This window comes from Podarcis gaigeae, assembly GCF_964106915.1.
Source record: "Podarcis gaigeae genome assembly, chromosome: 7".
Taxonomy (NCBI): Eukaryota; Metazoa; Chordata; class Lepidosauria; order Squamata; family Lacertidae; genus Podarcis; species Podarcis gaigeae.
In genome coordinates this window covers 1,840,776-1,866,002 of record NC_139683.1, presented here as the reverse complement: position 1 = coordinate 1,866,002, position 25,227 = coordinate 1,840,776, and the positions used below count along the sequence as shown (strand labels likewise).

Sequence of the window (25,227 nt, the reverse complement as noted above, 5' to 3'; positions counted from 1 at the left end):
GTATAAACACCAACAATTGGGAAACACTGGCCTGCGGGCGCTCCAATTGGAGAACAGCCTTTTCCAAAGGTGTCATGGGCTTTGAAGACACTCGAACTCAGGACAGAAGGAAGAAACGTGCTAAGAGGAAGACACGCTTGGCAAATCCACACCGTGATCAACTCCTGCACAGAAACTAATGTCCCCACTGTGGAAGGACGTGTGGATCCAGAACTGGCCTCCACAGACACTTATGGACTCATTATTAAAACCGTGTTTATGGAAGACAATCTTACTCGGCTATAAGGGATCGCCAAAAAAGAAGAAGAATGCTGAAGGTATTGCCCTGGCTTGAGGTATGTATTTAGGACCCACTTTATTAACTGTTGCAACAGGGTGTCCCCTCAGATGCAGGAAAGGAGGAGGACCCAGAACAAATATGTGTTGTTGTTGTTGTTGAGTCGTTTAGTCGTATCCGACTCTTTGTGACCCCCTGGACCAGAGCACGCCAGGCACTCCTGTCTTCCACTGCCTCCCCAGTTTGGGCAGACTCATGCTGGTAGCTTCAAGAACACTGTCCCACCATCTCGTCCTCTGTCGTCCCCTTCTCCTTGTGCCCTCCATCTTTCCCAACATCAGGGTCTTTTCCAGGGAGTCTTCTCTTCTCATGAGGTGGCCAAAGGACTGGAGCCTCAGCTTCAGGATCTGTCCTTCCAGTGAGCACTCAGGGCTGATTTCCTTCAAAATGGATAGGTTTGATCTTCTTGCAGTCCATGGGACTCTCAAGAGTCTCCTCCAGCATCATAATTCAAAAGCATCAATTATTAGTTAATGATAATTAAAAGTAATAGAGAAATTAAGAAATGCAGAACAAGTGATAAAGAACAGAAAATCTTCAGAGGTTGTTGACGGAAGTCTAAAATATTGTATCATATGTTATGTTAAATGACTGTTGGAAATGATATATTAAAAAATTAATAAAAATGTATATATATATAAAAAAAGAACGATTGCGGAATTCAGTGGTGGACTTGAGTAATATGGCACCTGTCAGGCTTCAGGGAATCCCCCCCCCCCCCGTGGCAGTAGATAAGCAGAACAAAGGAAAAGGAGTCTTCTTATCAGTTAGAAACTTTAATAATCACAGCGAGAGAACAAAGAACCCATCTCCTATAAATGGTGGTGCTCCCAGTTAAGAATCCCACCCCCTTACGTCCTTATTAATCCACATCACTGCTACGTCTTGTAATCTGAGCCTGTCCCCTCTGTGCTTTGTGTGCTTTCTGTTTTGCCACTTTCTCAGCTCTTCTTGACCTTGGGGAGAGCGGAGGAATGCTTCCCAGAGACAGTGAATCTGTTAACCCTCTCCGGCCCAGTGTTTCTTCTCCTAGCTGTTCCCCATCCAGTATTTCCCAGCTTCTGTCTTCTGAACTACATCCCTCTACGAACCACTGCTCCAAATCTATACTGTCATCCTGCTCCTGGGAAGATTCAGGGTCTGGAGAAGGGGGAGTGAGGTGGACTTCCCCCATTCCTCCTCTATGTAGCCCTCCTCAGCACAGTCCCCGACAACACCCTGTGCGAGGCCAACATTTGACACCCCAGCCCTCTCACTGCCTTCCCAAAGGTGGGTAAGGAGGCACCAGACTTTGGAAAGGTGCAAGGGCTCTGGCAGAGTCCCAGAGCCCTTCCAGCTCCTTCCCAAAACTGGGAAAGCACTAACTAGGTTTTTGGAAGGAGGCGGAAGGACTCTAAGACACTGTCAGAGCTTCATGCGTCCTTCCCAAAGCCCAGCACCTCGGCTCAGCGCCCAGTGCGGGTGCCCCACAAGCGTAGCCCTAAATCCATCCCTGCAGAATTATTACACCTGATTTTGCCAAGCTGGAGCCGCTCCAGCTGTTCCCATCAGGCCCAACCAGCTTGTGTCCCGCCCAGAGGGCTGTCTTAATATATGTCATGCTAGTCTTTCCAGGGTCCCAAATAGAGAAGCATCTTCCTTTTGTGGCCTCGCCAGCTAAGATGCTTTTAACAGGACACGCCAGGGACGAACCCCTGGTTTCTCACCTCTGAACTAGCAGCTTTCCTCCCCTTGGTTTACCCAGCTAGGACTAGCTTTTGGCTTCTGAATTTGTCCCTTATTATTCACACCAACGGTCAGCCCAGTGGGGCACTGGCCCCAGAGACTCAGAGGGGCCCCTTCACTGGCCCAACGACCATTCCCTTGCCCAGCTTTGGGGGGCATTGTGTTTCAAGTAAAGACTGTAGATGGGGACCAGGCCTAGCTGGAATTCCGCTATCGGCCCACCATCTAGACTCAGGTTGTGTAGACAGGTAAATAAACCATATATCATAGAGATGCCACAGTCTCTGCTGTGCCCAATTTCCAAATGAAGACCAGACCCTGGGTCAAGCACGCCTGCAACCCCTGAAACGCGCACCGTTTGGAGATTGGGGTGGCATGTCGAAATGCAATAAATAAGAGATGAGGGAGAGGGGAGCTGTTGCATGGGCATCGTTCAAGGCCATGCTGTGGGCATGGGTGGCAAAGAAAGTCCCCAGTCTTTGATTTTGAGGATTATGACAGCCGGGCCTTTGTCCGCCCACTCTCTAGTCTCTGGCGAAGGACAGCCCGGACCTCGCCATGCCGGCAGGCAAACGAGAGGTGCCCGGCTGCGCTCAAAGTGCGATTCTGTCCTCAAAGATGGAAAGCAGCAGCAGGATGCCCCAGCCAGCCAGGAGTCCCACGTTTTGCAGGGCAAAGAGGAGCCACGGACGCTTGTCTTTCACATTCATCAGGGCCGGGAGCTGCGAACCAGAGCAGAGAGGGGAGATTAGCAAGCACCACAGAATGGGTCCCACAACCCCAGTCTCCTTGTGCCCCCGATTTCAGTCTAATTCTTTAACCCACCCCTTCCCTTTCTTGTCCCACTCCTCCAAAATTTGCCCGCAGAACTAATTCATGCCCGCCACCTATTGTTTGTGTACATCAGAGACAGTGTGGTGCAGTGGTTAGGGCATCATACTAGGACCCAGGAGACCAAGGTTTGAATCCATGCTCGGCCATCACAAAGCTCCCTGGGTCAGCCACTGCCTCTCAGCCTAACCTACCTCACAGGGCTGTTGCTGTGGGGATTAATTAAAATGGGAGGGAGAACTGTGTGCGATACTGTGCACTCCTTGGAAGAGAAGGTGAGATATAAACCAGGCAGAGGGCCTTCTCAGTGATGGCGCCCGCCCTGTGGAATGCCCTCGCACCAGATGTCAAGGAAATAAAGAACTATCTGGCTTTTAGAAGACATCCAAAGGCAGCCCTGTTTAGGGAAGCTTTTAATATTTGATGTTTTATTGTGTTTTTAATGCCCTGCTGGAAGCTGCCCAGAGTGGCTGGGGAGGCCCAGCCAGATGGGTAGGGTATAAGTAATAAATTGTTTTTAGGGACGATACCGCTTCATTGTATACTCATGAGTTCTAGCACCCACTTTACCCACACCGTTCAGGGGTGCTGACTTGCCCTCAGGATCGTGGGTGCCCGCCGCCACAACGCGGATGTGTGATGGCACACGCGCTACATGCGGGCACGTGGAAGGTGACTTGGTGACATTGACCTTGTGGGTACTGGGGCCCCAAAATTATATTATTGTGGGTGCCCAAGCACCCATGGCCTCCTGGAGTTGGCTTATATGACACCATTTGTAATCTTATACACTTTTCTCATTTCCCAACTTACACGTGTTTTCCCTAAGCTAGTAAAGGTAAAGGGACCCCTGACCATTAGGTCCAGTCGTGGCCGAATCTGGGGTTGCGGCGCTCATCTCGCTTTATTGGCCGAGGGAGCCTGCATACAGCTTCCGGGTCATGTGGCCATCATGACTAAGCCGCTTCTGGCGAACCAGAGCAGCGCATGGAAACACCGTTTACCTTCCCGCCAGAGCGGTACCTATTTACAGTCATACCTCGGGTTGAAGTCGCTTCAGGTTAAGCCTTTTCAGGTTGTGCTCCGCGGCGACCCGGAAGTAACACAGCGCGTTACTTCCTGGTTTCACCGCTCGCGCATGCGCAGACACTCAAAATGATGGAAGTGGCGAATCGTGACCCGCGCATGTGCAGACGTGGGTTGTGTTCAGGATGCAAACAGGGCTCCGAAACGGATCCTGTTCGCATCCAGAGGTACCACTGCTCTTTGACGTGCACTTTTTTTTCATTTCTTTTTATTGAATTTCACTTAGATAACCAAAAGAAAAAACAAATCAACAATTTCAAAAGAGATATCCAAACATAACATAAAAATAACATCAGTTTCCGTTACAGTTCTTTGTCTTCTCACTTAAATCTTTATATAGTTAAATATTTAAATCTTTCCTCTATACACCTATTGACTTCCATCCCTCCCGATTTCAGGCTTCTTAATAAAAATATTTTCTTTTTCCTGCAGCTGTTAATTGTTAATGGTTTACACATCGTAAGATCTATATCAAACCTGCTATAGTTTTTAAGTTTCTATAATTCCCTTCAATGTATATCATAAATTTATTTCAGTCACTAATAAACTTTGTATTTCTTTGGTTTCTGATTTTTTGTGTCATTTTTGTTAATTCAACAAATTCGAATAATTTTATTTGCCAATCTCTGATCGCTGGGGTGTTTGGACTTTTCCAATTTTGTGCAATTAATATTCTAGCCGCAACTGTAGCATACTGGAATAATGTCTTATCTTCTTTTTTTAACGGATCCTGTTCGCATCCAGGGGTACCACTGTATCTACTTGCACTTTGATGTGCTTTCAAACTGCTAGATTGGCAGGAGCTGGGACCGAGGAACGGGAGCTCACCCCGTCGCGGGGATTCGAACCGCCGACCTTCTGATCGGCAAGTCCTAGGCTCTGTGGTATAATAATAATAAGGTGGGAGAATGGTAAGAAAAGGAGAACAACTGCCATGGGTAAAACTCTCCCTACTTACCATATCGCACAGGGCCACGTAGAGGAAGAGTCCAGTGGCCACGGTGAAAATCCAGGCCTCGAACTCTTCTCCCGTGGACACAGAAAGTGCAATGTAGAGGCCCACGAAGGCTGTGAGGGCGCTGAGGAAGTTGAGCAGCAACGCCCACTTGACGCTCAGCCCGGCGTGGAGCAGTGCGGCAAAGTCCCCTGCAAAGGCGGGAGGAAGATGGTCAGCCATTCGTTAGCTGAGATTCCTGCATTGCAAGAGGCTGGAGTAGATGATGTCAGGGTTCCCCTCTACATCTATAATTCCATGATTCTCCTAGGTGCGTCGGCAGACGGTCAGGTATCATGCAGCCCGAAAGAGACACCCTGTCCCTATTATTTGGGGGTGGAGGGGAAGCACCTGCCTTCAGATCCCTGCTCGGAAGCCGCCCAGGATCTACCTGCTAGGCAACACTGCCTTATCAGGAGCTTGCCAAGAAAAAAGCACACCAAGAACTCTGGCCAATATAAATTTCAGTAGTGGGAGTGGTCCCTACTCGCAAACCAATAATCAATTGTAACAAAAACTAATCCATTCAAAAGTATAAGCTTTTTTTTCTTGATTCCCCCCCCTAAAAACTAGGTGCGCCCTATGGTCCGGTACGCCTTATGGAGTGAAAAATACGGTATATGGAGGGCGCCAGGATGGGAAAGATTGAGCACCCTGAACTCACAATAGCCAAGCAGATGCCCCAACGTGAAACCAGCGAGCAGGATTCAAACACAAGAGCCCTCTCCCCCCCGGGGTTTCCAGCAACTGGGATTCAGAATTCATCCAAGTTGGCGGCCATCCCCGCCTCCTGTGGCGGGGAGTTCCACATTTTAACAATGTTCTGTGTGGAGAAGGATTTCCTTTTCGTCTGCCCGCCGGCTTCCTCCAGCGCACAAAATTAAATAAATCCCAACCCTGCCTTGCAATGCCCAGCCCCTCCTCCCTCCTCACCGAGCTCGTGGGGCAGTTCGTGGCACAAGACGGCCAGCGAGGTGGCCAAACCCGTCTTCCAAGAAGAGGAGAAGGCGGCGCCAACGGCCAGTCCGTCGGCGAAGTTGTGGATGGCGTCTCCAATGGTGATCATGTACGGCAGCATCCTCAGCTCTGCGGAAGGAGCAAATGGGAGACATCGAAACCTCAAAATAATGATAATAATGATAATAATGATAATAATGATAATAATGATAATAATGATAATAATGATAATTTGTACTGGGCCTCCCCAGCCCAGTACAAATAATAATTTATTATTTGTACAGTGGTACCTCGGGTTAAGTACTGAATTCGTTCCGGAGGTCCGTACTTAACCTGAAACTGTTCTTAACCTGAAGCACCACTTTAGCTACAGTGGTGCCTCGCAAGACGAATTTTTTTTTTTAAAAAAAACATTTTCGCAAGACGAAATTAATCCGTTCCGTGAGGCTCTTCGTATAGCGGTTTTTTCGTCTTGCGCAGCAAGCCCATTGACGGCTTAGCGGATTAGCGCTATTAGCGGTTTAGCGGCTTTTAGCAGCTTAGCGGATCAGCTGATAAGCGGCTTAGCGGCTCAGAAAAAGTGGGGGGAAAGGAAAAAAACCCCGCAGGAACTCGCAAGACATTTTCATCTTGCGAAGCAAGCCCATAGGAAATTCGTTTTGCGAAGCGCCTCCAAAACGGAAAACTCTTTCGTCTAGCGAGTTTTCCGTCTTGCGAGGCGTTCGTCTTGCGGGGCACCACTGTAATGGGGCCTCTTGCTGCTGCTGTGCCGCCGGAGCCCGATTTCTGTTCTTATCCTGAAGCAAAGTTCTTAACCTGAAGCACTCTTTCTGGGTTAGCGGAGTCTTGTAACCTGAAGCATATGTAACCAGAGGTACCACTGTATCTGGCTGGGCCTCCCCAGCCACTCTGGGCGGCTTCCAACAAAGATTAAAAATACATTAAAATGTCACACATTAAAAACTTCCCTGAACAGGGCTGCCTTCAGATATCTTCTGAACGTCAGGTAGTTGTTTATTTCCTTAATATCTGGTGGGAGGGTGTTCCACAGGGCAGGTGCCACCACCAAGAAGGCCCTCTGCCTGGTTCCCTGTAACCTCACTTCTCACAGTAAGGGAACCGCCAGAAGGCCCTCAGCGCTGGACCTCAGCGTCCGGGCACAACGATGGGGGGTGGAGATGCTCCTTCAGGTATACTGGGAAGTAGAAGAACTTCTTGGAACAGGCCAGTGGCCCCATCTAAGTCCAGCATCCTGTCCTCCCAGATAGATAGACAGATAGACTGTCTCTGCACTTGGAGGTTCTACAAGAACTTAGGAGCCTTGCTGCTGGCTCAGAACAATGGCTCACCTAGTCCAGCAACCTGACCTCATAGCAGGACCTGAGCACAACAGTATTTTCCAATGGTTGTTCCCCATTATCTGGTACTCAGAGATAGACTGCCCCTGGGCGTGGAGGTTCTGCTGTGACAACAGACCTCCGTAATAGACTTGTTCTGATAGCGGCCAAACAGATGCCCCATCTGGGGAACCTGGAAGCAGGATTCATGCGCAAGAGCCTTCCTTTGGTTTCCAGCAGCTGGGATTTAAAAGCATTACTCTGACAAACAAAAGCACTATGCTCCATCAAAAGCATAATGTTCCACGCATTTGCCTAATTCAGCCAGCTAGCCCTGGGGGATTATCTAATGCTTATTTCCCTTAAAGTGATTTCTGAATTTTGAATTTTATTGTTACAGTGGTACCTCGGGTTAAGAACTTAATTCATTCCGGAGGTCTGTTCTTAACCTGAAACTGTTCTTAACCTGAACCACCACTTTAGCTAATGGGGCCTCCTGCTGCCGCTGTACCGCCGGAGCACGATTTCTGTTCTCATCTTGAAGCAAAGTACTTAACCCGAGGTACTATTTCTGTGTTAGCAGAGTCTGTAACCTGAAGCGTATGTAACCTGAGGTACCACTGTACTGTATTTTATGCTGCTTTTACAATTGTTTTAGATTTGTTGTTAGCCGCCCTGCGCCCGGTTTTTGAACCTGGAAGGGCGGGGTATAAATAAAAAAAAATATTATTATTAATTTATTATTATTATAATTCCCTTCTGAAGCAGTCCAAGTTGGTGGCTTTCACTGCCTCCTGCGGGTTCCATAGCTCAGCTACGCGGAAATAAAGGCTTCTTTTCATGTGTCCTCACCCCCTGCGGGACGCACAAAGAGCGGTGTGTGCGAAACACAAGCCCTGAAACCCTTTGCGTTTTCCTTCCCAGCTGGCAGCCTTCAGGCCCTGTGCCCTGCTGGAGGGGACATGTGCCAGAGGCGGCCTCTGGGAAGCAGGCAGAGAGCAATTCTACTTGAGCTGTCAATGACCCTTCCCAAGCCGCCCTCCCTCCATGCTGGGGGATTCAGCCCGTGACACAATGCGCCGTTTGTTCTGAAAACGAGAGGGAACTGTGGCAGGAGTGGCCCAGTGGCCTAATGGATAAGGCATCAGCCTCCGGAGCTGGGGATTGTGGGTTCAAGTCCCACCTGGGTCGGCTAGCTAGCTTCTTTTGTTTTAAGATCATTCTTTTTTCCCTCCAAAAGGAGGAAATTTGCAGACAGGAAACCTCAGATATCGGAAATTAGGAGGAGGGTTAAATCAAGGTGGGAAGCTGGGCAGGTTTTGAGCGCCAGTTCAGACAATTTCTTGGCTCGAGGGGAACCAAAGGTGTGTCCGGGAAGGTGTGTCCCAGGTTTGGACATATGATTTGGGTCCATGGCTGCCACCTTTTCCCTTTCCTTGCGAGGAATCCTATTCTTAATAAGGGAATTTCCCTTAAAAAAGGGAAACATTGACAGCTATGTTTGGGCCCCATCAGAAAGTGGCTGACAATCTAGGACAGCCTTCCTCATCCTGTTACCCTCCAGATGTTTTGGACGGCATCTGACAGGAGTTGTAGTCCAAAACATCTGGAAGGTACCAGGTTGAGGGAGACTGATTTAGGACGCAACAGAGATTTGCTTGCATTGCAGAGTGATGGCGTTTCCAGCCCTCGAGACCGGCTTCATCAAAAACGCAGGATACAAACCCCAAGAGATCTCACTGAGGGAAAACTCATATAAACTCTACAGACTTTTGGAGTGGGTATCGTTTTATGTTGGGGGTCAAGATTCCACTTTGCAGATGTTCATTTTGCTGCTCTTGATATCAATTCCCTGCGCCTTGATTTTTAAATCTTCTTGTGACATGCGGGGATTGTTTGATTTCGCCGTGCCCACTCTGAAACATCGCTTAGGACTGCTTTGGTTACAGTTTTGTACTCGCGCAAATATTTCTGTGTCTGTAAGCTGCCTTGGGCGTGGTTTTAACTAGGGAAAGGCGACATACAAGTGAACAGTTACAGATAGGTAGCCGTGTTGGTCTGCCATAGTCAAAACAAAATAAAAAAATTCCTTCCAGTAGCACCTTAAAGACCAACTAAGTTAGTTCTTGGTATGAGCTTTCGTGTGCATGCACACCTCTTCAGATACACTGAAACAGAAGTCACCAGACCCTTCTAAATAGTGAGAAGGTGGGGAGGGGTATTACTCAGAAGGGTGGTGGGAATGGGTGATAGGCAGATAGCTGTGATGAGCCTGTTGACGACTCTTAACAACTGCAATAGGTCTTACAGGAAAAAGCAAGGGGTGAGAAGGTGAAAAATGGCTTTGTCATGTATAATGAGATAAGAATCCAATGTCTTTGTTCAAACCAGGTCTCTCCATGGTTTTAAGTTTGGTAATAAGTTGCAATTCAGCAGCTTCTCTTTCCAGTCTATTTCTGAAATTCCTTTGTAATAGAACAGCTACTTTGAGATCTTGTATAGAATGTCCTGGGAGATTGAAGTGTTCTCCTACTGGTTTCTCTGTCTTGTGATTCCTGAATCGGACATCAAGAACTAACTTAGTTGGTCTTTAAGGTGCTACTGGAAGGAATTTTTTTATTTTGTTTTATACAAGTGAACGATTGTGAAAATAACAGGAAGATTTAAAGGAAATGACTATCAAAAGCAGAAGAGATATGAGATGATCAGAGCCTCATCCGAACTTGGGAAGTCCCAACAGCAAAAAAATTATAATATGGCAGAATATTTGGACTATTTGATATGTATATGTATAATTTGGAATATTTAATGTGATGTGATTGGATTGTTAAAATGGAAAACTTAATAAAAATGATTTAAAACAAACAAACAAACAAGTGAACGATTGTGATCATGGTTTTGCTCTGAGCTGGTCTTTTGTTTCATTATTACAACGGTTCCCTGTTTTTATAATTGTATTTCTGGTTGTTATAACCTGCCCTGGTGCATGGAAATGTTAGAAATCACAATTGTTTGATCAAAGCAGCTTCTTGATGTTATGTTGTGAGCCGTCCTGAGATTTATGGGTATAGGGCAGTATACAAATTTAATAAATAAGAATAAGAATAAATGGTGGACATGTCATGGAGAATCCCATCTGGTTGCTGGACAGGATATTGGTGGGGCTCACCTCGACTGAGGGTCTCTTTCTTCCGCATCTGGCTGAAATCTGCCTCCTCAGCAGTCACCTATTAAGAAAGAACAGGCAGGTAGAAAAAGAGAATGTGAGATAGGCACAGACTGTGCTCCACTTTGGGGCCACGCAAAAAAGGCCCTGCTTTTCTGAGGCTCAGTCCCTGCCTTCTGTTCATTTTCTGAGCCCCCCATTTTATTAGTACAGTGGTACCTCCGGTTGCGAACGGGATCTGTTCCGGAGCCCCGTTCGCAACCTGAGCAGAATGCAACCCGCGTCTGCGCATGTGCGGGTCACGATTCGCCGCCTCTGCGCATGCGCGTGACGTCATTTTGAGTGTCTGTGCATGCACGAGCGGTGAAACCCGGAAGTAACCCTTTCTGGTACTTCCGGGTCACCGTGGAGCACAACCCGAAAACGCTCAACCTGAAGCAAACGCAACACAAGGTATAACTGTAGTAGCATTAATTAAATTTAAAGAGTCACCTACATACGAAAGCGCTGGGCAGTTCATAGAATCGTAGAATTGCAAAGCTGAAAGGGACCCCAAGGGCCATTGCGTCCAACCCCCTGCAATGCAGGAATCTCAGCTAAATATTCTCTGATAGATGGCCATCCAACCTCTGCTTAAACACCTGCAATGAATCATAGAATTGGATCCCAATGGTCACCTAGTCCGACCCCTTGCAGTGCAGGAACCAAAGCCTGATCTAGACAATTTTGCTCCCCCTTGGAACTCAGCAAGGGGTTTGGGGATGAAGCTCAGAACTGATTGGCGCCCCCTGCTGTTGGGCTCCCTGCCGTCTGCCCTACCAATGGCTGCCAGGCACCAGACAAGAGGCATTTCTGCACAGCCAGGTTTCAACATAAAAAGCAGGTGCTTCCCTCAAAACAGAAGAGGCTTGTGGTGTAATGGTTAGAGTGTTGGACTATAGACCTGGGAGACCAGGGTTCAAAGCCCCACTCAGCCGGTTGCTGTCCCTCATCCCAACCTACCTCACAGAGTTGTTGTGAGGGGGGAAATGGGGAGGGGAGAAACCATTTTGAGCTCCTTGGGTGGACAGGTGGAATATGAATGTGAGAAATTCTGCTGGACTAGATGAGCCTTGGGGTCCCTTCCAATTCTGTGATAATAAATTTAAATTAAATTAAAAGATGAGTAACACAGTTCCACATCCTCGCCTCCCCAAATAAATCATAACATTTTCAAAAGGTTGGTGTGGTTTCCCCCCAGGTTGTTGTTTTTTTTAAAGCATACATTAAAGAAGCAAACCTTGGGGGAAAGACTTCTCTTCTGTTTTGGAAACAGAACAACAGAGCGATCGTACTCTCAAGCTGATTTTAGAGGACAAAATCACTACCCATTTTTGCTTTAGACTTTGGGTCACTGTTGCTTGTTTTTTCAATCAATCTTTATTACGGTCCAGAGACCCAACAAATCGTTACAAAGCAATGCACAGTTCAGACAGCCTACCTCCAGGTTAAACAAGCATTTTGTTCAGACTTAAAGATAGGGATCGTTGGTTCTTGCAACCACCGATAAAAACTTCGCCACTGCTAATGTTCTAGTGTTTGTCCGGTCTTCCAATAGGAACCTGACATAGTGAGCCTCTGATTTTCCCGGGAAAGGTAATATCAGTTCAGCCCTGGCTTGCTCGTATTTCACACAGTGCAGCAAAATATGTTTTATAGAATCGATGTCTTGAGCATCAATGTTTTTTCTACTTCATTTCAATTTCAAATCTTCGAAGGGTGTGTGTTTGCATGCCCCACTGACTCAGACTGCTGATTCCTCCCACTTAAAAAAATAAAATAAAAATTAATGTGGGAATTAAGCAGCAGGAGCTTAACCCAACAGGGAGGCAGCGTGGAGCAGTGGAAAAGGCTCCTGCCTTGCATGCTGAACGTCCCTGGTTCAATCCCTGACCTCTCCAGTTAAGAAGGATCTCAGGTGGCAGGTGATAGGGAAAATACCCTTCTCTGCCAGAAAACCTGGGAGAGCTGCTGCCAGTCCGAGAAGACAATAATGGGCTCGATGCACCAATAGTCCGGCGCAGTGCGAGGCATTTTTCACATAGCCACATATTTCTTCCCGCACATCTTTATTCCACCTTCCACCATTAGGTGGGGCTGGTGAATCATGCTTGGGTTCTGGATAAAGGCATGGCACAGAATTGGGCGAAAGAGGAAGGCAGAAATTAATTTTTTGCGGCTGACTTTTTCTCTTGCTTTTTGCCGGAGATCACTCACAGCTCCTGGAATGCCGGGCTACGGGTGGAAGCAGCTCTCTGCCCATCTCTGGGTATCTCAGAGTTCACTGGCTCATCAAGACTTAACATGAGTCAACAGTGTGATGCAGCAGCAAAAAAAGGAAAAGGGTGGTGTGATAGGAATTTTGAGGTCTTAGATAAATGTTCAATGTTCATAAGTGTATCGACCAAGCACGTACATAGATCAGCACAGGAAGACCGACCTGGAACCATTTTTGATTCCCAAACAGTCCCAATGTTTTCTCTGCAAGGTCAAAGGAAAATGGAAAACACTCCCCATTGTCTTTTACTTCACAAATCCTGTCTTAAGGGTATGTCTGTGTTTGAATAGGGTGAGCCTGTGACCTGGCTCAGGAACTAAGTATTTGTCATTACAAAGGACTGGCCAGGCTCCCCAGGGTATCCAATCAAGTAAGCATTAACAGGTAACCTGCCAGACAGAAGATAAACAACACCCTCAGATTTCTGCTGTAGACTGCCCTTCCGTGATATAGGTATGATGTCTCTGCGGGTGGTGGTCTTGAGCTACATCCCTTTTTGGGGATGAAAACGTCAAGTCTTCACCAAGGCCAACTATCCAGACTGGTCCTACGTGGGCCAGAAAAAAGCCAGGGAAGTCCCCAAATAGGAGTTCCATCACAGAAGGGGAAAGGAAAGAGGAAAGAGGAGGAGGGGATCAAGTTGATTCCAAGCCAAAGGCCAGGCAGAACAACTCTGTCTTACAGGCCCTGCGGAAAGAAATCAGATCCTGCAGGGCCCTGGTCTCATGAGGCAGAGCGTTCCACCAGGCCGGGGCCAGTGCTGAAAAGGCCCTGGCTCTGGTTGAGGCTAATCTGACTTCCTTAGGGCCCGGGATCTCTAGGCTGTTGCCATTTAGGGACCTCTAGAGGCTAGGACTCCAACCAGCGGCTTCAAGTTGCAGGACAGGAGATGCCAACTTCACCAGGAAGAACTTTCTGATGGGAAGAGCTGTTTGACAGGGGAACAGACTCCTTTGGAAGTTGGGCTCTCCTTCCTTGGAGGTTTCTAAGCAGAGGTTTGGTGACCATTGGTCAGGGATGCTTTAGCTGAGATTAATGTTTCGCAGGGGGTTGAACTAGATGACCCTCGAGGCCCCTTCTAACTCTTAAGTTTCTAAGTATCCATGAGGACTTGTCTCCTAGGTTAAAGGAGCAGCCTTCATCTCTACAACAGTGCAGTGTCAGGCAAGTTGGCACCTTCCAGATGTTTTGCACGACCTCTCCCATCAGCCCCTGCCAAAACATCTGGAGGGCATCAACTTGGCCAAAGCTGCTATGCCGACTCTTACTTTTGTTTGGAATATACTCGGAGTCATGTGTGGATTTCATGCTCTTTATTCAGCTCATAGTGGTGAGGAGGAACGGAAGTTCCCCCAGCATGTCTGCTTTATATACATTATTTACACAATGGGCCCCACGTGATTGGCTAATTCGGGATTCTCCTATAGGCCAATCAGGTTGCGGATTCACTTCTACCTGGAGCTGGATTGGGTGGCTCCTGTGGACCAACTAGACCGCTGCATTCTGAATCCTATTGTTCTAGGACCAATCAGACCGTTGCATTCTGGATGCTATTGTTCTAGGACCAATCAGACTGCTGCATTTTGGATCCTATTGTTCTAGGACCAACCAGACTGCTGCATTCTGGATCCTATTGTTCTAGGACCAATCAGACTGCTGCATTCTGGATCCTATTGTTCTAGGACCAATCAGACTGCTGCATTCTGGATCCTATTGTTCTAGGACCAACCAGACTGCTGCATTCTGGATCCTTTTGTTTTAGGACCAACCAGACTGCTGCATTCTGGATCCTTTTGTTTTAGGACCAATCAGACTGCTGCATTCTGGATCCTATTGTTCTAGGACCAATCAGACTGCTGCCTTTTGGATCCTATTGTTCTAGGACCGATCAGACTGCTGCCTTTTGAATCCTATTGTTCTAGGACCGATCAGACTGCTGCATTTTGGATCCTATTGTTCTAGGACCAATCAGACTGCTGCATTCTGGATCCTATTGTTCTAGGACCAATCAGACTGCTGCCTTTTGGATCCTATTCAACTCAGTACATAACAGCTGCCATGCCGACTCTTATTTTGCTTGGGGTTCTTTTCCAGGACCTTGAGTAATCTTTGCTTAGCGTCTGACTCATCCCAGAAATGCGTAAAACAACCCATAGAGACTGAGGGCATCTCAGCAGCCAGGATGCCAATATCAGGTGGAGGCACGCAGGACAGGCCACTCACCAGGTCAGCGTGAGAAGCACCTTTCTCCTGCTTCCTCCTCTTCATCTCGTCTTGGTAGAGCTGCAGGGACATGCCGTGGTCGCACTGGTGCCCTGTGCTGTGCTCCTGGAGGCGAGAGATATAAGGGAACCTAGCATCCGATTGGACCCGTGCAGTTGCTAGGCAACCCAGCAAGAGTTCAATCCCTGCTAATTTACAATTTGGCAGAACATTTGGATTATTTGATATGTATATGTGTAATTTGGAATATTCAATGTGATTTGATTGGATTGTTAAAATGGAAAACTTAATAAAAATGATTTTTTTTAAAAAAGGAGCTCAGTCCCTGCTCATCAGCCGATGAGCAGAAGGTTAAATCCTGCTTTCTGCAGGGATCAAGTAGGCACCCCAGTTCTCCACAGAATTGAATCCCGCTCATCAGCTGACATCACCTGCCCATCAGGGTGATGTCATCTGACGGAGAGGTGAGCAATTTATTTTTTTAAAGGACTTGCTGGCTACATTGGGTCAATATTGCAGTGGCGGACTCTGGGCTCTCAAATTTCAGCGGCACCCTGTGTGACACTAAAATCCCCCCCCCCACAACCTCTTGCACGCTGTTCTACAGCAATGTTCTGGTGCCCCCTGCAGCAAGAAGCACGGTGCGGCTGCAACGGTTGCGCTACCCAAAAAATGCCTCTACAGATGGGCCTGCAAGCCAGAGGCTCCCCACTTCTGCCCCAGGTAACGGAGAAAGGACGTGTTACAAGCTCCTTTCGGCCCTGGATTCAGGGGTCAGCAAACTTTTACAGCAGGGGGGCGGTCCACTGTCCCTCAGACCTTGTGGGGGACCGGACTATATTTTGAAAAAAAATAATGAACAAATTCCTATGCCCCACAAATAACCCAGAGGTGCATTTTAAATAAAAGCACACATTCTGCTCATGTAAAAACACCAGGCAGGCCCCACAAATAACCCAGAGATGCATTTTAAATAAAAGCACACATTCTGCTCATGCAAAAACATACTGATGCCTGGACCATCCGTGGGCTGGATTGAGAAGGCGAATGAGCCGCATCCGGCCCCCGGGCCTTGCTTTGCCTACCCATGATTAAGGGCATGCTGGGCGGTGCCGAGCAGAAGGGGTGCCCAACTGAGAAGATTCGTAATTGAGAAGATCCATTTGTGGGCACCAGGTTTTGGGCCAGGGTGCCATATTCCCCGTGATTGCCAAAGTGTGCCCCTGCCCCTTTCCGTTCCTCCTCCCCACCGCTGCAACAGCTAGCAGCCGATAAATGACCAACGCACCTCGTCATCGTCCGAGTGACCCAGGAGGATGAAGAACTTTTCGAGGAGGAAGAAGAGGTAGAGCCCTCCCAGCACGGCCAGTAGCTTCCACAGGACGTTGTGGCCCTCGGCTCCGTGGGGATCGTGGGAGTGGCCCTCGCCGTGGGAATGAGAATGGAGACCCAGGAACTGCGGGCAAGAGAGCGGAGGCACAGATTGATTTGGGGCGCAGGGCAGAAGCTTCTGAAAACCACACATCCCTGCCTCCGAAACATGCCGGACTACAACTCCCATCCACACCAGCACCCACTGTGGCCATGTGATGCTGTCAGGAGAGCTGCCATGGTGGGTGCTGGTGGGAGTTGTAGTATAGCACCAGGTGGAGGGCACCAGATTGGGAAAGTTTGAATTGCGAAAGGAGGGAAATTTTTTATCACATGTAGTGGACTTGTAGTAAAGTAAAAGCTTACTGGCAAATGATACATAGTGAGTCAAATAAAATGTTTAAAAGTACATTTGTGGAAAAACCAGAGGCATTTCTGTTAGGTATAGTAGGGAATGAGATCCTGAAGAGAGATATAAAACTGTTTACGTATGCGACAACAGCAGCAAGAACTCTTTTAGCCCCCAAATGGAACCAACAGGAAATTCCATCGCTAGAAGAGTGGCAGACGAAGGTGATGTCCTATGCAGAATTTGTGAGGCTGGCCAGGAAAATCGGAACTTTCCAAAAAGACTGGAGTAAATTTGTACAATAGCTGAAGGACAATTGCAAACAATTAACAACACTAGCAGGGTTGTCGTCAGAAAACTTGCAATGTTAAGGATTTGTACCTTTTTATGTTTATTTAAAAATTTGTGATTAATGGAAGGAGTTAAAAGTACCATATTTTTCGCTCCATAAGACGCACCCGACCTTAAGACATGCCTAGTTTTTAGAGGAGGAAAGGGGGGAAGCCCCGTTTTTTTGGGGATCAGCTTAAAGTTGTGCAGCTTCTTTTGCAAAGGGGACCCCCCCCCTTTTGAGGATCAGCTCAAAGTTGTTGAGCTTACTTTGCAAAGGGAAAAATCCTGTTTTTATGGGGTTCAGCTCACAGTTCTGCAGCTTCTTTAGGAAAGGAATGGGAGCCATTTCTACAATTTCCAGACAGATAATCTAATCAACCAGTTACATGTAGCTGGGCAAACAAACGGCCTCCGTTTGCAGAACATTCAACAATAGAGGCCTGGGCAAGGGGCCGGAAAGGGAGCCAACGATCGATCACACATTTGCTCCATAAGACGCACAGACATTTCCCCTTACTTTTTAGGAGGAAAAAAAGTGCGTCTTATGGAGCGAAAAATATGGTAAATGGGATAATGTACAAATGCTATGAGGTACAGTGGTGCCTCGCAAGACGAAAATAATCCGTTCCGTGAGTCTCTTCGTCTAGCGGTTTTTTCGTCTTGCGAAGCATCCCTATTAGCGGATTAGCGGATTAGCGCTATCAGCGGCTTAGCGGCTATTAGTGGCTTAGAAAAAGGGGGGGGGAGGGAAAAAACTCGCAAGACTCGCAAGACGTTTTCGTCTTCCGAAGCAAGCCCATAGGGAAATTCGTCTTGCGAAGCGCCTCAAAAAACGGAAAACCCTTTCGTCTAGCGGGTTTTTCGTCTTGCGAGGCATTCGTCTTGCGGGGCACCACTGTAATAATGAATTATAGAAACCATGAGACCGGAGGATGAAAGCTGAAGCTCAATTGAGCAGATATGTAATGAGTATAAGGGTGATAAAATCGAAATTTAATAAAAAAAAAAATTTAAGGGAAAGGTTGGATCGCGCGCAGCTGCGCACACCTGCAAATGGATGCTGTTGCCAGCACACCTTGAGGCACACCTGCCCAGAGAGCACAGCCTCAGCACAAGCCAGAAACAGCCCCACCCGCCGTGTGAACTGACCGTGGGGATGAGGTGCAGCATGGCATCCCCAGTGAGGGATCCCACCGCCAGGCTGACGAAGAGCTGGATCACGTACTGGTAGGCACTGATGCAGGTGGTGCAGAGGAGGACCACGATGCCAAACAGGGCACACAGGCAGATCAGCAGGGTTGCTAGCGAGCCGTAGATGTATTCTGGAAGAGGAGCAATGAGGAGTTGTGGGGAAAGAGTTAAACGTTTCAGAAGATGACATCGTACATTTCCGGGCACAATTCAAAGTGTTGGTGCTATGTACTGAGTTGAATAGGATTCAGAATGCAGCAGTCTGATTGGTCCTAGAACAATAGGATCCAGAATGCAGCAGTCTGATTGGTCCACAGGAGCCACCCAATCCAGCTCCAGGTGGAAGTGAATCCGCAACCTGATTGGCTACAGGTGAATCCCGGAATTAGCCAATCACGTGGGGCCCATTGTGTAAATAATGTATATAAAGCAGACATTTCAGGGGAACTTCCATTCCTCCTCACCAATATGAGCTGAATAAAGAGCATGAAATCCACTCTCGACTCCGAGTATATTTCACTGGCGACGAAGGTGGGAATCTTGGCAGGCCTGGCAGTGTTTGACCCAGGCCTCTATCTTTCTGTCAATCCCTGGCCACCACACATCACTCCTGGAGAGGGCCTTCATTCTTACTACCCCTGGGTGTGTCTCATGTAGTGCTGACCTTGAAAGCCCTAAACGGTTTCGGCCCAGTAGACCTGAAGGAGCATCTCCACCCCCATCGTTCTGCCTGGACACAGAGGTCCAGCTCTGATGGCCTTCTGGCGGTTCTCTCATTGCAAGAAGTGAGGTTACAGGGAACCAGGCAGAGGGCCTTCTTGGTGGTGGCGCCCGCCCTGTGGAACGCCCTCCCATCAGATGTCAAGGAAATAAACAACTATCCGACTTTTAGAAGACTTCTGAAGGCAGCCCTGTTTAGGGAAGCTTTTAATATTTGATGAATTATTGTATTTTAATATTTTGCTGGAAGCCGCCCAGAGTGCCTGGGGAAACCCAACCAGATGGGTAGGGTATAAATAATAAATTATTATTATATTAATATTACCATCATCTTAAACTATATGCCTAACATATGCGGCATGACTATTGGTCACCGGAAATGGATTCTCTGGGCCCTTACATTTGCAAGAAGATCGATATTAATATATTGGAAGGATAAAGATATTGCCCCCTTTGGATGAATGGATAGATGGCGGGACATCTCTTGCAACCCATGAAGACATCGCTGTCAGAGGAAGATTATGCTATTATCAAAACCATTGTGAACAACGAACCAACGTATACTTGAGGGAAACAATAAGCTTATCTGCTTAAACACCTACTACGTAGTTATGTAACTGTTTTATTGTTATTTTGTTATTGTTGTTTTCCCCTGCCTTTTAAAATGTTTTTTATGTATCCTTTTTCTTTCCCCCTTTTATTTCATATTGACTTTAACTCACTGTAATACTCTCAATAAAATTAAAATCTTAAGAAAAGAATGACACAGTGGAAAAGAAGTCTGTCGAAGCACTGCTGGGCAGAGAGGCATGGAGGCCATTGGGAAGGTTTAGCTTAGGATGAGAGGAAAGTCAGAAGTGATGTGACAGAAGTTTATAAAATTGAGGATTTTAGAATGAAGTTTTTCTCCTTCCTAACTCTAGAACTCATGGGCATCCAATGCTGAAAGTTGGAAGATGCAGGACAGATAAAATCATGCCGCACAGTTTTAAACTGCGGAACTCACTGCCACAGGAAGCCGTGATGTGCACCAACCCTGTTGCTGGAAACCACAAGAGGGGACAACGCTCTTGTTCTCAAATCCTTCCAGTAACTGGGATTCAGAAGCATTACTGCTAATTGGACAGCGTCTGAAGGACTTAGAGCAACAGAACAATCTGGCCATTATAAAGAAATTCTGTCCTTGGTATACCTCCCCCCCCCTTCTCAGTTTGATTCCTTGGCACCATATTTGTATAAATTAACTATCCCAAAATACAGATGTGCCTTCTTCACACTGGCCAGATTGGATGTGATGCCCTCTGCTGTACTTGAGGGCAGATACCAAAAGATACCAAACGAACTCTGCCCCTGTGGAGATGGCAATCTGGAAACAGTGGCTCATGTTCTCCTGTCCTGTCCCCTTTATAAAGATCTGAGGAATGAGATCACCACCCCATTCTTACTTACCATCCCAGGGCGCCCATCTGAGGCCACATTGTTCTTTCTTTTATCAGATCAAAATGGCAACAGCAAAGGTTGCTAGGTTTATCGAGGGTGCAGTGAGATTAAGGGCCACTATTTGAACGATAATCTTGGTCATTTGATTCCCCTTTTTACCCATTGCTGTCTTTTTAATTGTATATATTGCTTGTTTTATGTTGCCATGGCCGTTGGCTAATGCGAATAAAGTTTATCTTTATACTCATAGTGGCGGTGCCCAGCCATCCTGGCTAGTAGCCATGGAGAACCCACTCCTTCTCCATGAATTTGTGGCTATCCAAGTTGTGGCCGTTACTGCCCCTTGTGGGAGGGAGTTCCACAGTCTTAACTATGCATCGTGTTAAGAAATGCTTTCTTTTATTCATCCCGAATGTCCGCAAACAAGACCAGGACTCTCCCCACTTGCAATTCCCAGCTGCTGGAGGTAGAGCAGAGCCATTGTGGAAGTGGAATATCTTTTAGCCCCTTCCATGGCATGGCTCTCTCGACAGCTGTCAGCTATAGTGATCAGGTGGGATTGCTATGAGGAAATATAAAAAATATGGAGCAAGCCATTTGTGTCAGCCATGAAAGCATTGCGTTGACTGGGTTTGAGCCATTTTGATCTGATTTCTGATCAATCCATGCTTCTGCGTCTCTGTCCTATTTCTCTGCCTGACAGGCATGTATCAACATTCTAAACACAGGCCAGTTGCTTCATCAGGCATCCTGGGCCATAAAAATGATCGTTTGCTTTGATGTAACTTTCCTTGGTTTTGTTAAGCTTTAGATAGATCCTAAGAGCCAGGAAGAGAGTTCACAAGGAGATGGTAAATACTCTTTCCTTGCCATCCTTCCGTCCTCTCTTTTTTATTGCTGTTTTTTGACCTCCATAGTTTCCTAAAAGCATTGCTTCCTCTTTTATTTACTCTCAGATTGTGTATGCATGCTCAGAGTAGTCTTTGTAGTTAAAAGAATGTCTTCTGATCTGACTTTGTCCCCACATGGAGTTTTTAATATGCTCAGAGGAAGTCTGATTGGTTCTTACGAACACTGTGTAAAAAGTTCTTTTGTGAATAAAACGACCTGGGCCGGAGGGTGGACAGGAATTATTATTATATGCACTCCTCCCAGAGTCTTGCTGGTTCAAGCCTCTGTGTGTTATTAATCAGAGTCTAACCCTTCCTTTGCTTTGGGAATGCCTCAGTCAGCTACTGGGCGTCCTACACAGAAGCAGCTTTAAGACCTCAAGCCCAGACCTTTAACTGGACAGGTTCCTACAGGACTCAGAAATGTGTTTTCTAATCGTCTTAAGAGACCAGTTCCTTTTTAAGGGTGCGTGGACTCACTCTGCGCAGTGGTGAGCCGCCCGTCGGCAGGGGCGTTCCGGGAAGCAGAGCAGGCTTTGCTCAGCTGTTGCTGCACCAGCGCTGGGCTCACACGGCTGAAATCAGGGCTGGAGATTCCTGTGCTTTCGTCGATCCCGTAAATCTCAAACAGGTCACTGGGGCTGAGGCAGACCTGGAAATAAAGACATGCCCCCCAGATGAGTGAGCCACAAGGAGATCCCAAGGAGACTAGGGTTGCCAGTTCTTCATATGCCTCGTTCAGCCCGGACACTGAGGTCCAGCGCCGAGGGCCTTCTGGCAGTTCCCTCATTGCGAGAAGCGAAGCTACAGGGAACCAGACAGAGGGCCTTCTCGGTAGTGGCACCCGCCCTGTGGAACACCCTCCCACCAGATGTCAAAGAGAAAAACAACTACCAGACTTTTAGAAGACATCTGAAGGCAGCCCTGTTTAGGGAAGCTTTTAATGTTTAATAGGTTATTGTATTTTAGTGTTCTGTTGGAAGCCTCCCAGAGTGGCTGGGGAAACCCAGCCAGACGGGCGGGGTATAAATAATAAATTATTATTATTATTATTATTATTATTATTATTTTTATTATTATTATTATTATAAATGGCCCCTGTCACCATGCTTTTCATCTGTAGCCATTGGAACCAGGTGATTCCTGTTATGTGTTCCGTGGTCTGTGTTTGCCTGAGCTTGAGTCTGGACTAAGGATTCTGAGCTCCTGTGTTCTGATTCGATACATGATGTCCAGTCACAGAACATTTCACTATTTGGGCCTCTGCCATTGCCCCTTGAACTCTGAGTTGTGATTCGCAGCTTGGAAGTTTAGATAGCCAATCACACTAGGAATGGGAGTGGCCCAGGCTTTCAGGAATGTATATAAGCAGTGGCTTTGCCCCTGTTTCCCAGTTATGCAGTTCAATAAAGGTTCTTGCTGTTATCGCTGTGCCATGCCTTGTGGGAACCACCTACACTTCAATTCTAGAACCACAGAATTGGTTGGAAGGGACCCAAGGGGTCATCCAGCCCAGCCCCCTGCAATGAAGGAATGCTGTGACGCTTGACACGGCAAAGAGGTTCCCTTTCTAATTTCTACAGGTCAGCTGGCCTTGAATGGCATAGGAGCAGGCCAGACCAGCTTTTGTTTTCTGGTCAGATGGCAATCCTAATGGACAGACACACAAATGCACACTGCTGCCTGACAAAAACACAGCTAGAATCAGAGTCCTGTTCTCAGTTTCTTGTCTAAGCGCTGACGAAACACATGGAGTGGGAAAAGAATTTCATCATCTGCCTCTGGGCTCTGCCCTTCATGAGAAAATCACCTGTTCCCAACATCACCTGATGCACGGAGGGCAAGGCAACATCCCTCTCCTCTTCCACACCATGTGGAAATTAATTCGGTTTTTATTTAAAAGCATTTTTGTGCCATCTTTCATCACGTCAGACGTTCATCAGACTTTTAAGTCAAATTCTCCTTTCCCTTGTGGAACATGAAGAGAAGGAGGGAGTCCTGGACGAGGGACGGGAAACTAACGAACAACGTGATCATAGCAGATCCATAGGTGCCAACTCCCTGGGTGCCCGGGCACCCACACAATTCCCCATGAAGGGGCCAGGCACCTATAAATTTTGTTGCCAGGGCCATGCACGCTGCATGGGACCCACAGATCTGGGCACCCATGGTTGCAGGACCAAGCTGGCAGATCCTACCCTTGAACCACCAAGCGGTTTCTCTCTTTAGAGGTTTGTGATGGGACAGAAAATGCTCCTCACCGTATCCCAGACGTTCACGTCCTGCTCTCCCGTTCCAGGCAGACTTCGCCTTCGCCGGGCCATGTTCTTCTCCGTTCCGTTTCTAGGGTGGTCCATTTCATCGCCATGGTGGTGGTCAGTGTCATTGCCGTGGTGATGGTCTTCGTGACCCTCGTGGTCACCATGATCGTGAGGGTGATCGTGCGTGGAGCCCTCGTGCGCATGGTCATGGTGGCTGCCAAGCGCGTGGTCGTCGTGAGGGTGCTCGTGCCCAGGTTCCCCGTGGCTGTGTCCTGCGTGGGACACCTCAGGACCCACTTTGAGCTGCTCCATCAGTCTGGTCAAGCCTGTTGCAAACACAGAAGAGGCCCTGATCTCACCAGATGCCCTCAGGATCTCTGCCAGGTGGATTTACCACCAACCCAACCTCCTTGAGCTCTTTGCACGCTCGCTATCAAAGACTTACGAAGCTGGTGGCAGCAGCAGCACCAGCCGCCAAGGACTTTCAGGTTCATAGTCTTCAGCTGCGATCCTAACCACCGCTTACCTGGGAATAAGGCCCATTGAATTCAACAGGACTTATTTGTCGGTGGACATGGATTAGAGAGACTGCACTGTAAATTTCTCAATAGCACTCTCACAGAGTCCCCAGCTGAGCTTTTGACATTTGTCTGTTGCATTTTGTAGCTACGCCACACCCGGGTGTATTTCCAAAGATGGATTGTAACTCACTCTACCTGGGGCTGCCCTTGAGACTGACCCAGGAACTCCAGTGGGTGCAGAATGCCGCGGCGAGACTCCTTACGGGATCCTCACTACGGGATCACATCCACCCAGTGCTATACCAGCTGCACTGGATCCCGGTGGAGTACAGGATCAGGTTCAAGGTGAAGGTTTCAACCTTTAAAGCCCTATACGGCCTAGGACCCTCATCCCTACGGGACAGCCTCTCCTGGTATGTCCCACGGAGGACCTTCTTCAAACAAAAACATCTTGGAGGTCCCAGGCCACAGGGAATTTAGGCTGGCCCCAACCAGAACCAGGGCTTTTTCAGCCGTGGCCCCGATCTGGTGGAACGTTCTGTCACAAGAGACTAGGGCCATGCGGGACCTGACATCTTTCCGCAGGGCCTGCGAGATGGAGCTGTTCCACCAGGCCTTTGGCCAGGGCACAGTCTGACCCCCTCCTTCGGTAATCCTCACAGAACTCTAGCCCAATGGTTGCCATTAATTTGATTTTGAATTGATTTTAGAATGAATTGATTTTAGAATGCTGTGTTACTTTTATTGTTGTTAGCCGCTCTGAGCCCGGCTTCGGCTGGGGAGGGTGGGATATAAATAAAATTTTATTATTTATTATTATTATTACAGTATTATATAACTAACTCATGAAACTCGCTGCCACAAGCTGATGTGATGGCCACTAACCAAAGGACTCTAACCAAGGGCTTAAAGGGGCAAGGAATGAGATTCCAACTAAACATATGAAAAAAGTAAGAGCTCGTTTTCTGCTGCTCCAGAGCGCAAGACCTGAACCGATGGATTCAAATGACAAGAAAGGCAATTCTAGCTAAACTTTAGGAAGCCCTTTCTGGCAGAATGGACACCCTCAGAAGGTGCTGGACTCCCCTCTGTTGGAGAATTTTGGAACAGAGCTTGGACAACCATCTCTCACAGAGGCTTTAGCTGAGATTCCTGCATTTCAGGGGGGTGGACTAGAT

At 47.6% G+C, this 25,227-nt stretch overlaps 1 protein-coding gene across 2 annotated transcripts in view; it reads right to left on the bottom strand.

Moving 5' to 3' along the window:
• Positions 1-1,094: 1,094 nt before the first annotated feature.
• Positions 1,095-25,227, bottom strand: part of SLC39A4 (solute carrier family 39 member 4) — a 61,427-nt gene continuing 37,294 nt past the window's right edge. For both annotated transcript variants that reach the window (XM_083749137.1, XM_083749136.1), the window contains 9 exons: positions 23,529-23,854; positions 21,748-21,919; positions 18,176-18,348; positions 16,262-16,429; positions 14,974-15,078; positions 10,437-10,494; positions 5,907-6,059; positions 4,938-5,125; positions 1,095-2,784 (listed from right to left, as the gene is read on the bottom strand). In XM_083749137.1, coding sequence (XP_083605263.1) covers positions 2,656-2,784; positions 4,938-5,125; positions 5,907-6,059; positions 10,437-10,494; positions 14,974-15,078; positions 16,262-16,429; positions 18,176-18,348; positions 21,748-21,919; positions 23,529-23,854 — 1,472 coding nt within the window. In that variant the 3' untranslated portion in view covers positions 1,095-2,655. The remainder of the gene's footprint in view (positions 2,785-4,937; positions 5,126-5,906; positions 6,060-10,436; positions 10,495-14,973; positions 15,079-16,261; positions 16,430-18,175; positions 18,349-21,747; positions 21,920-23,528; positions 23,855-25,227) is intronic.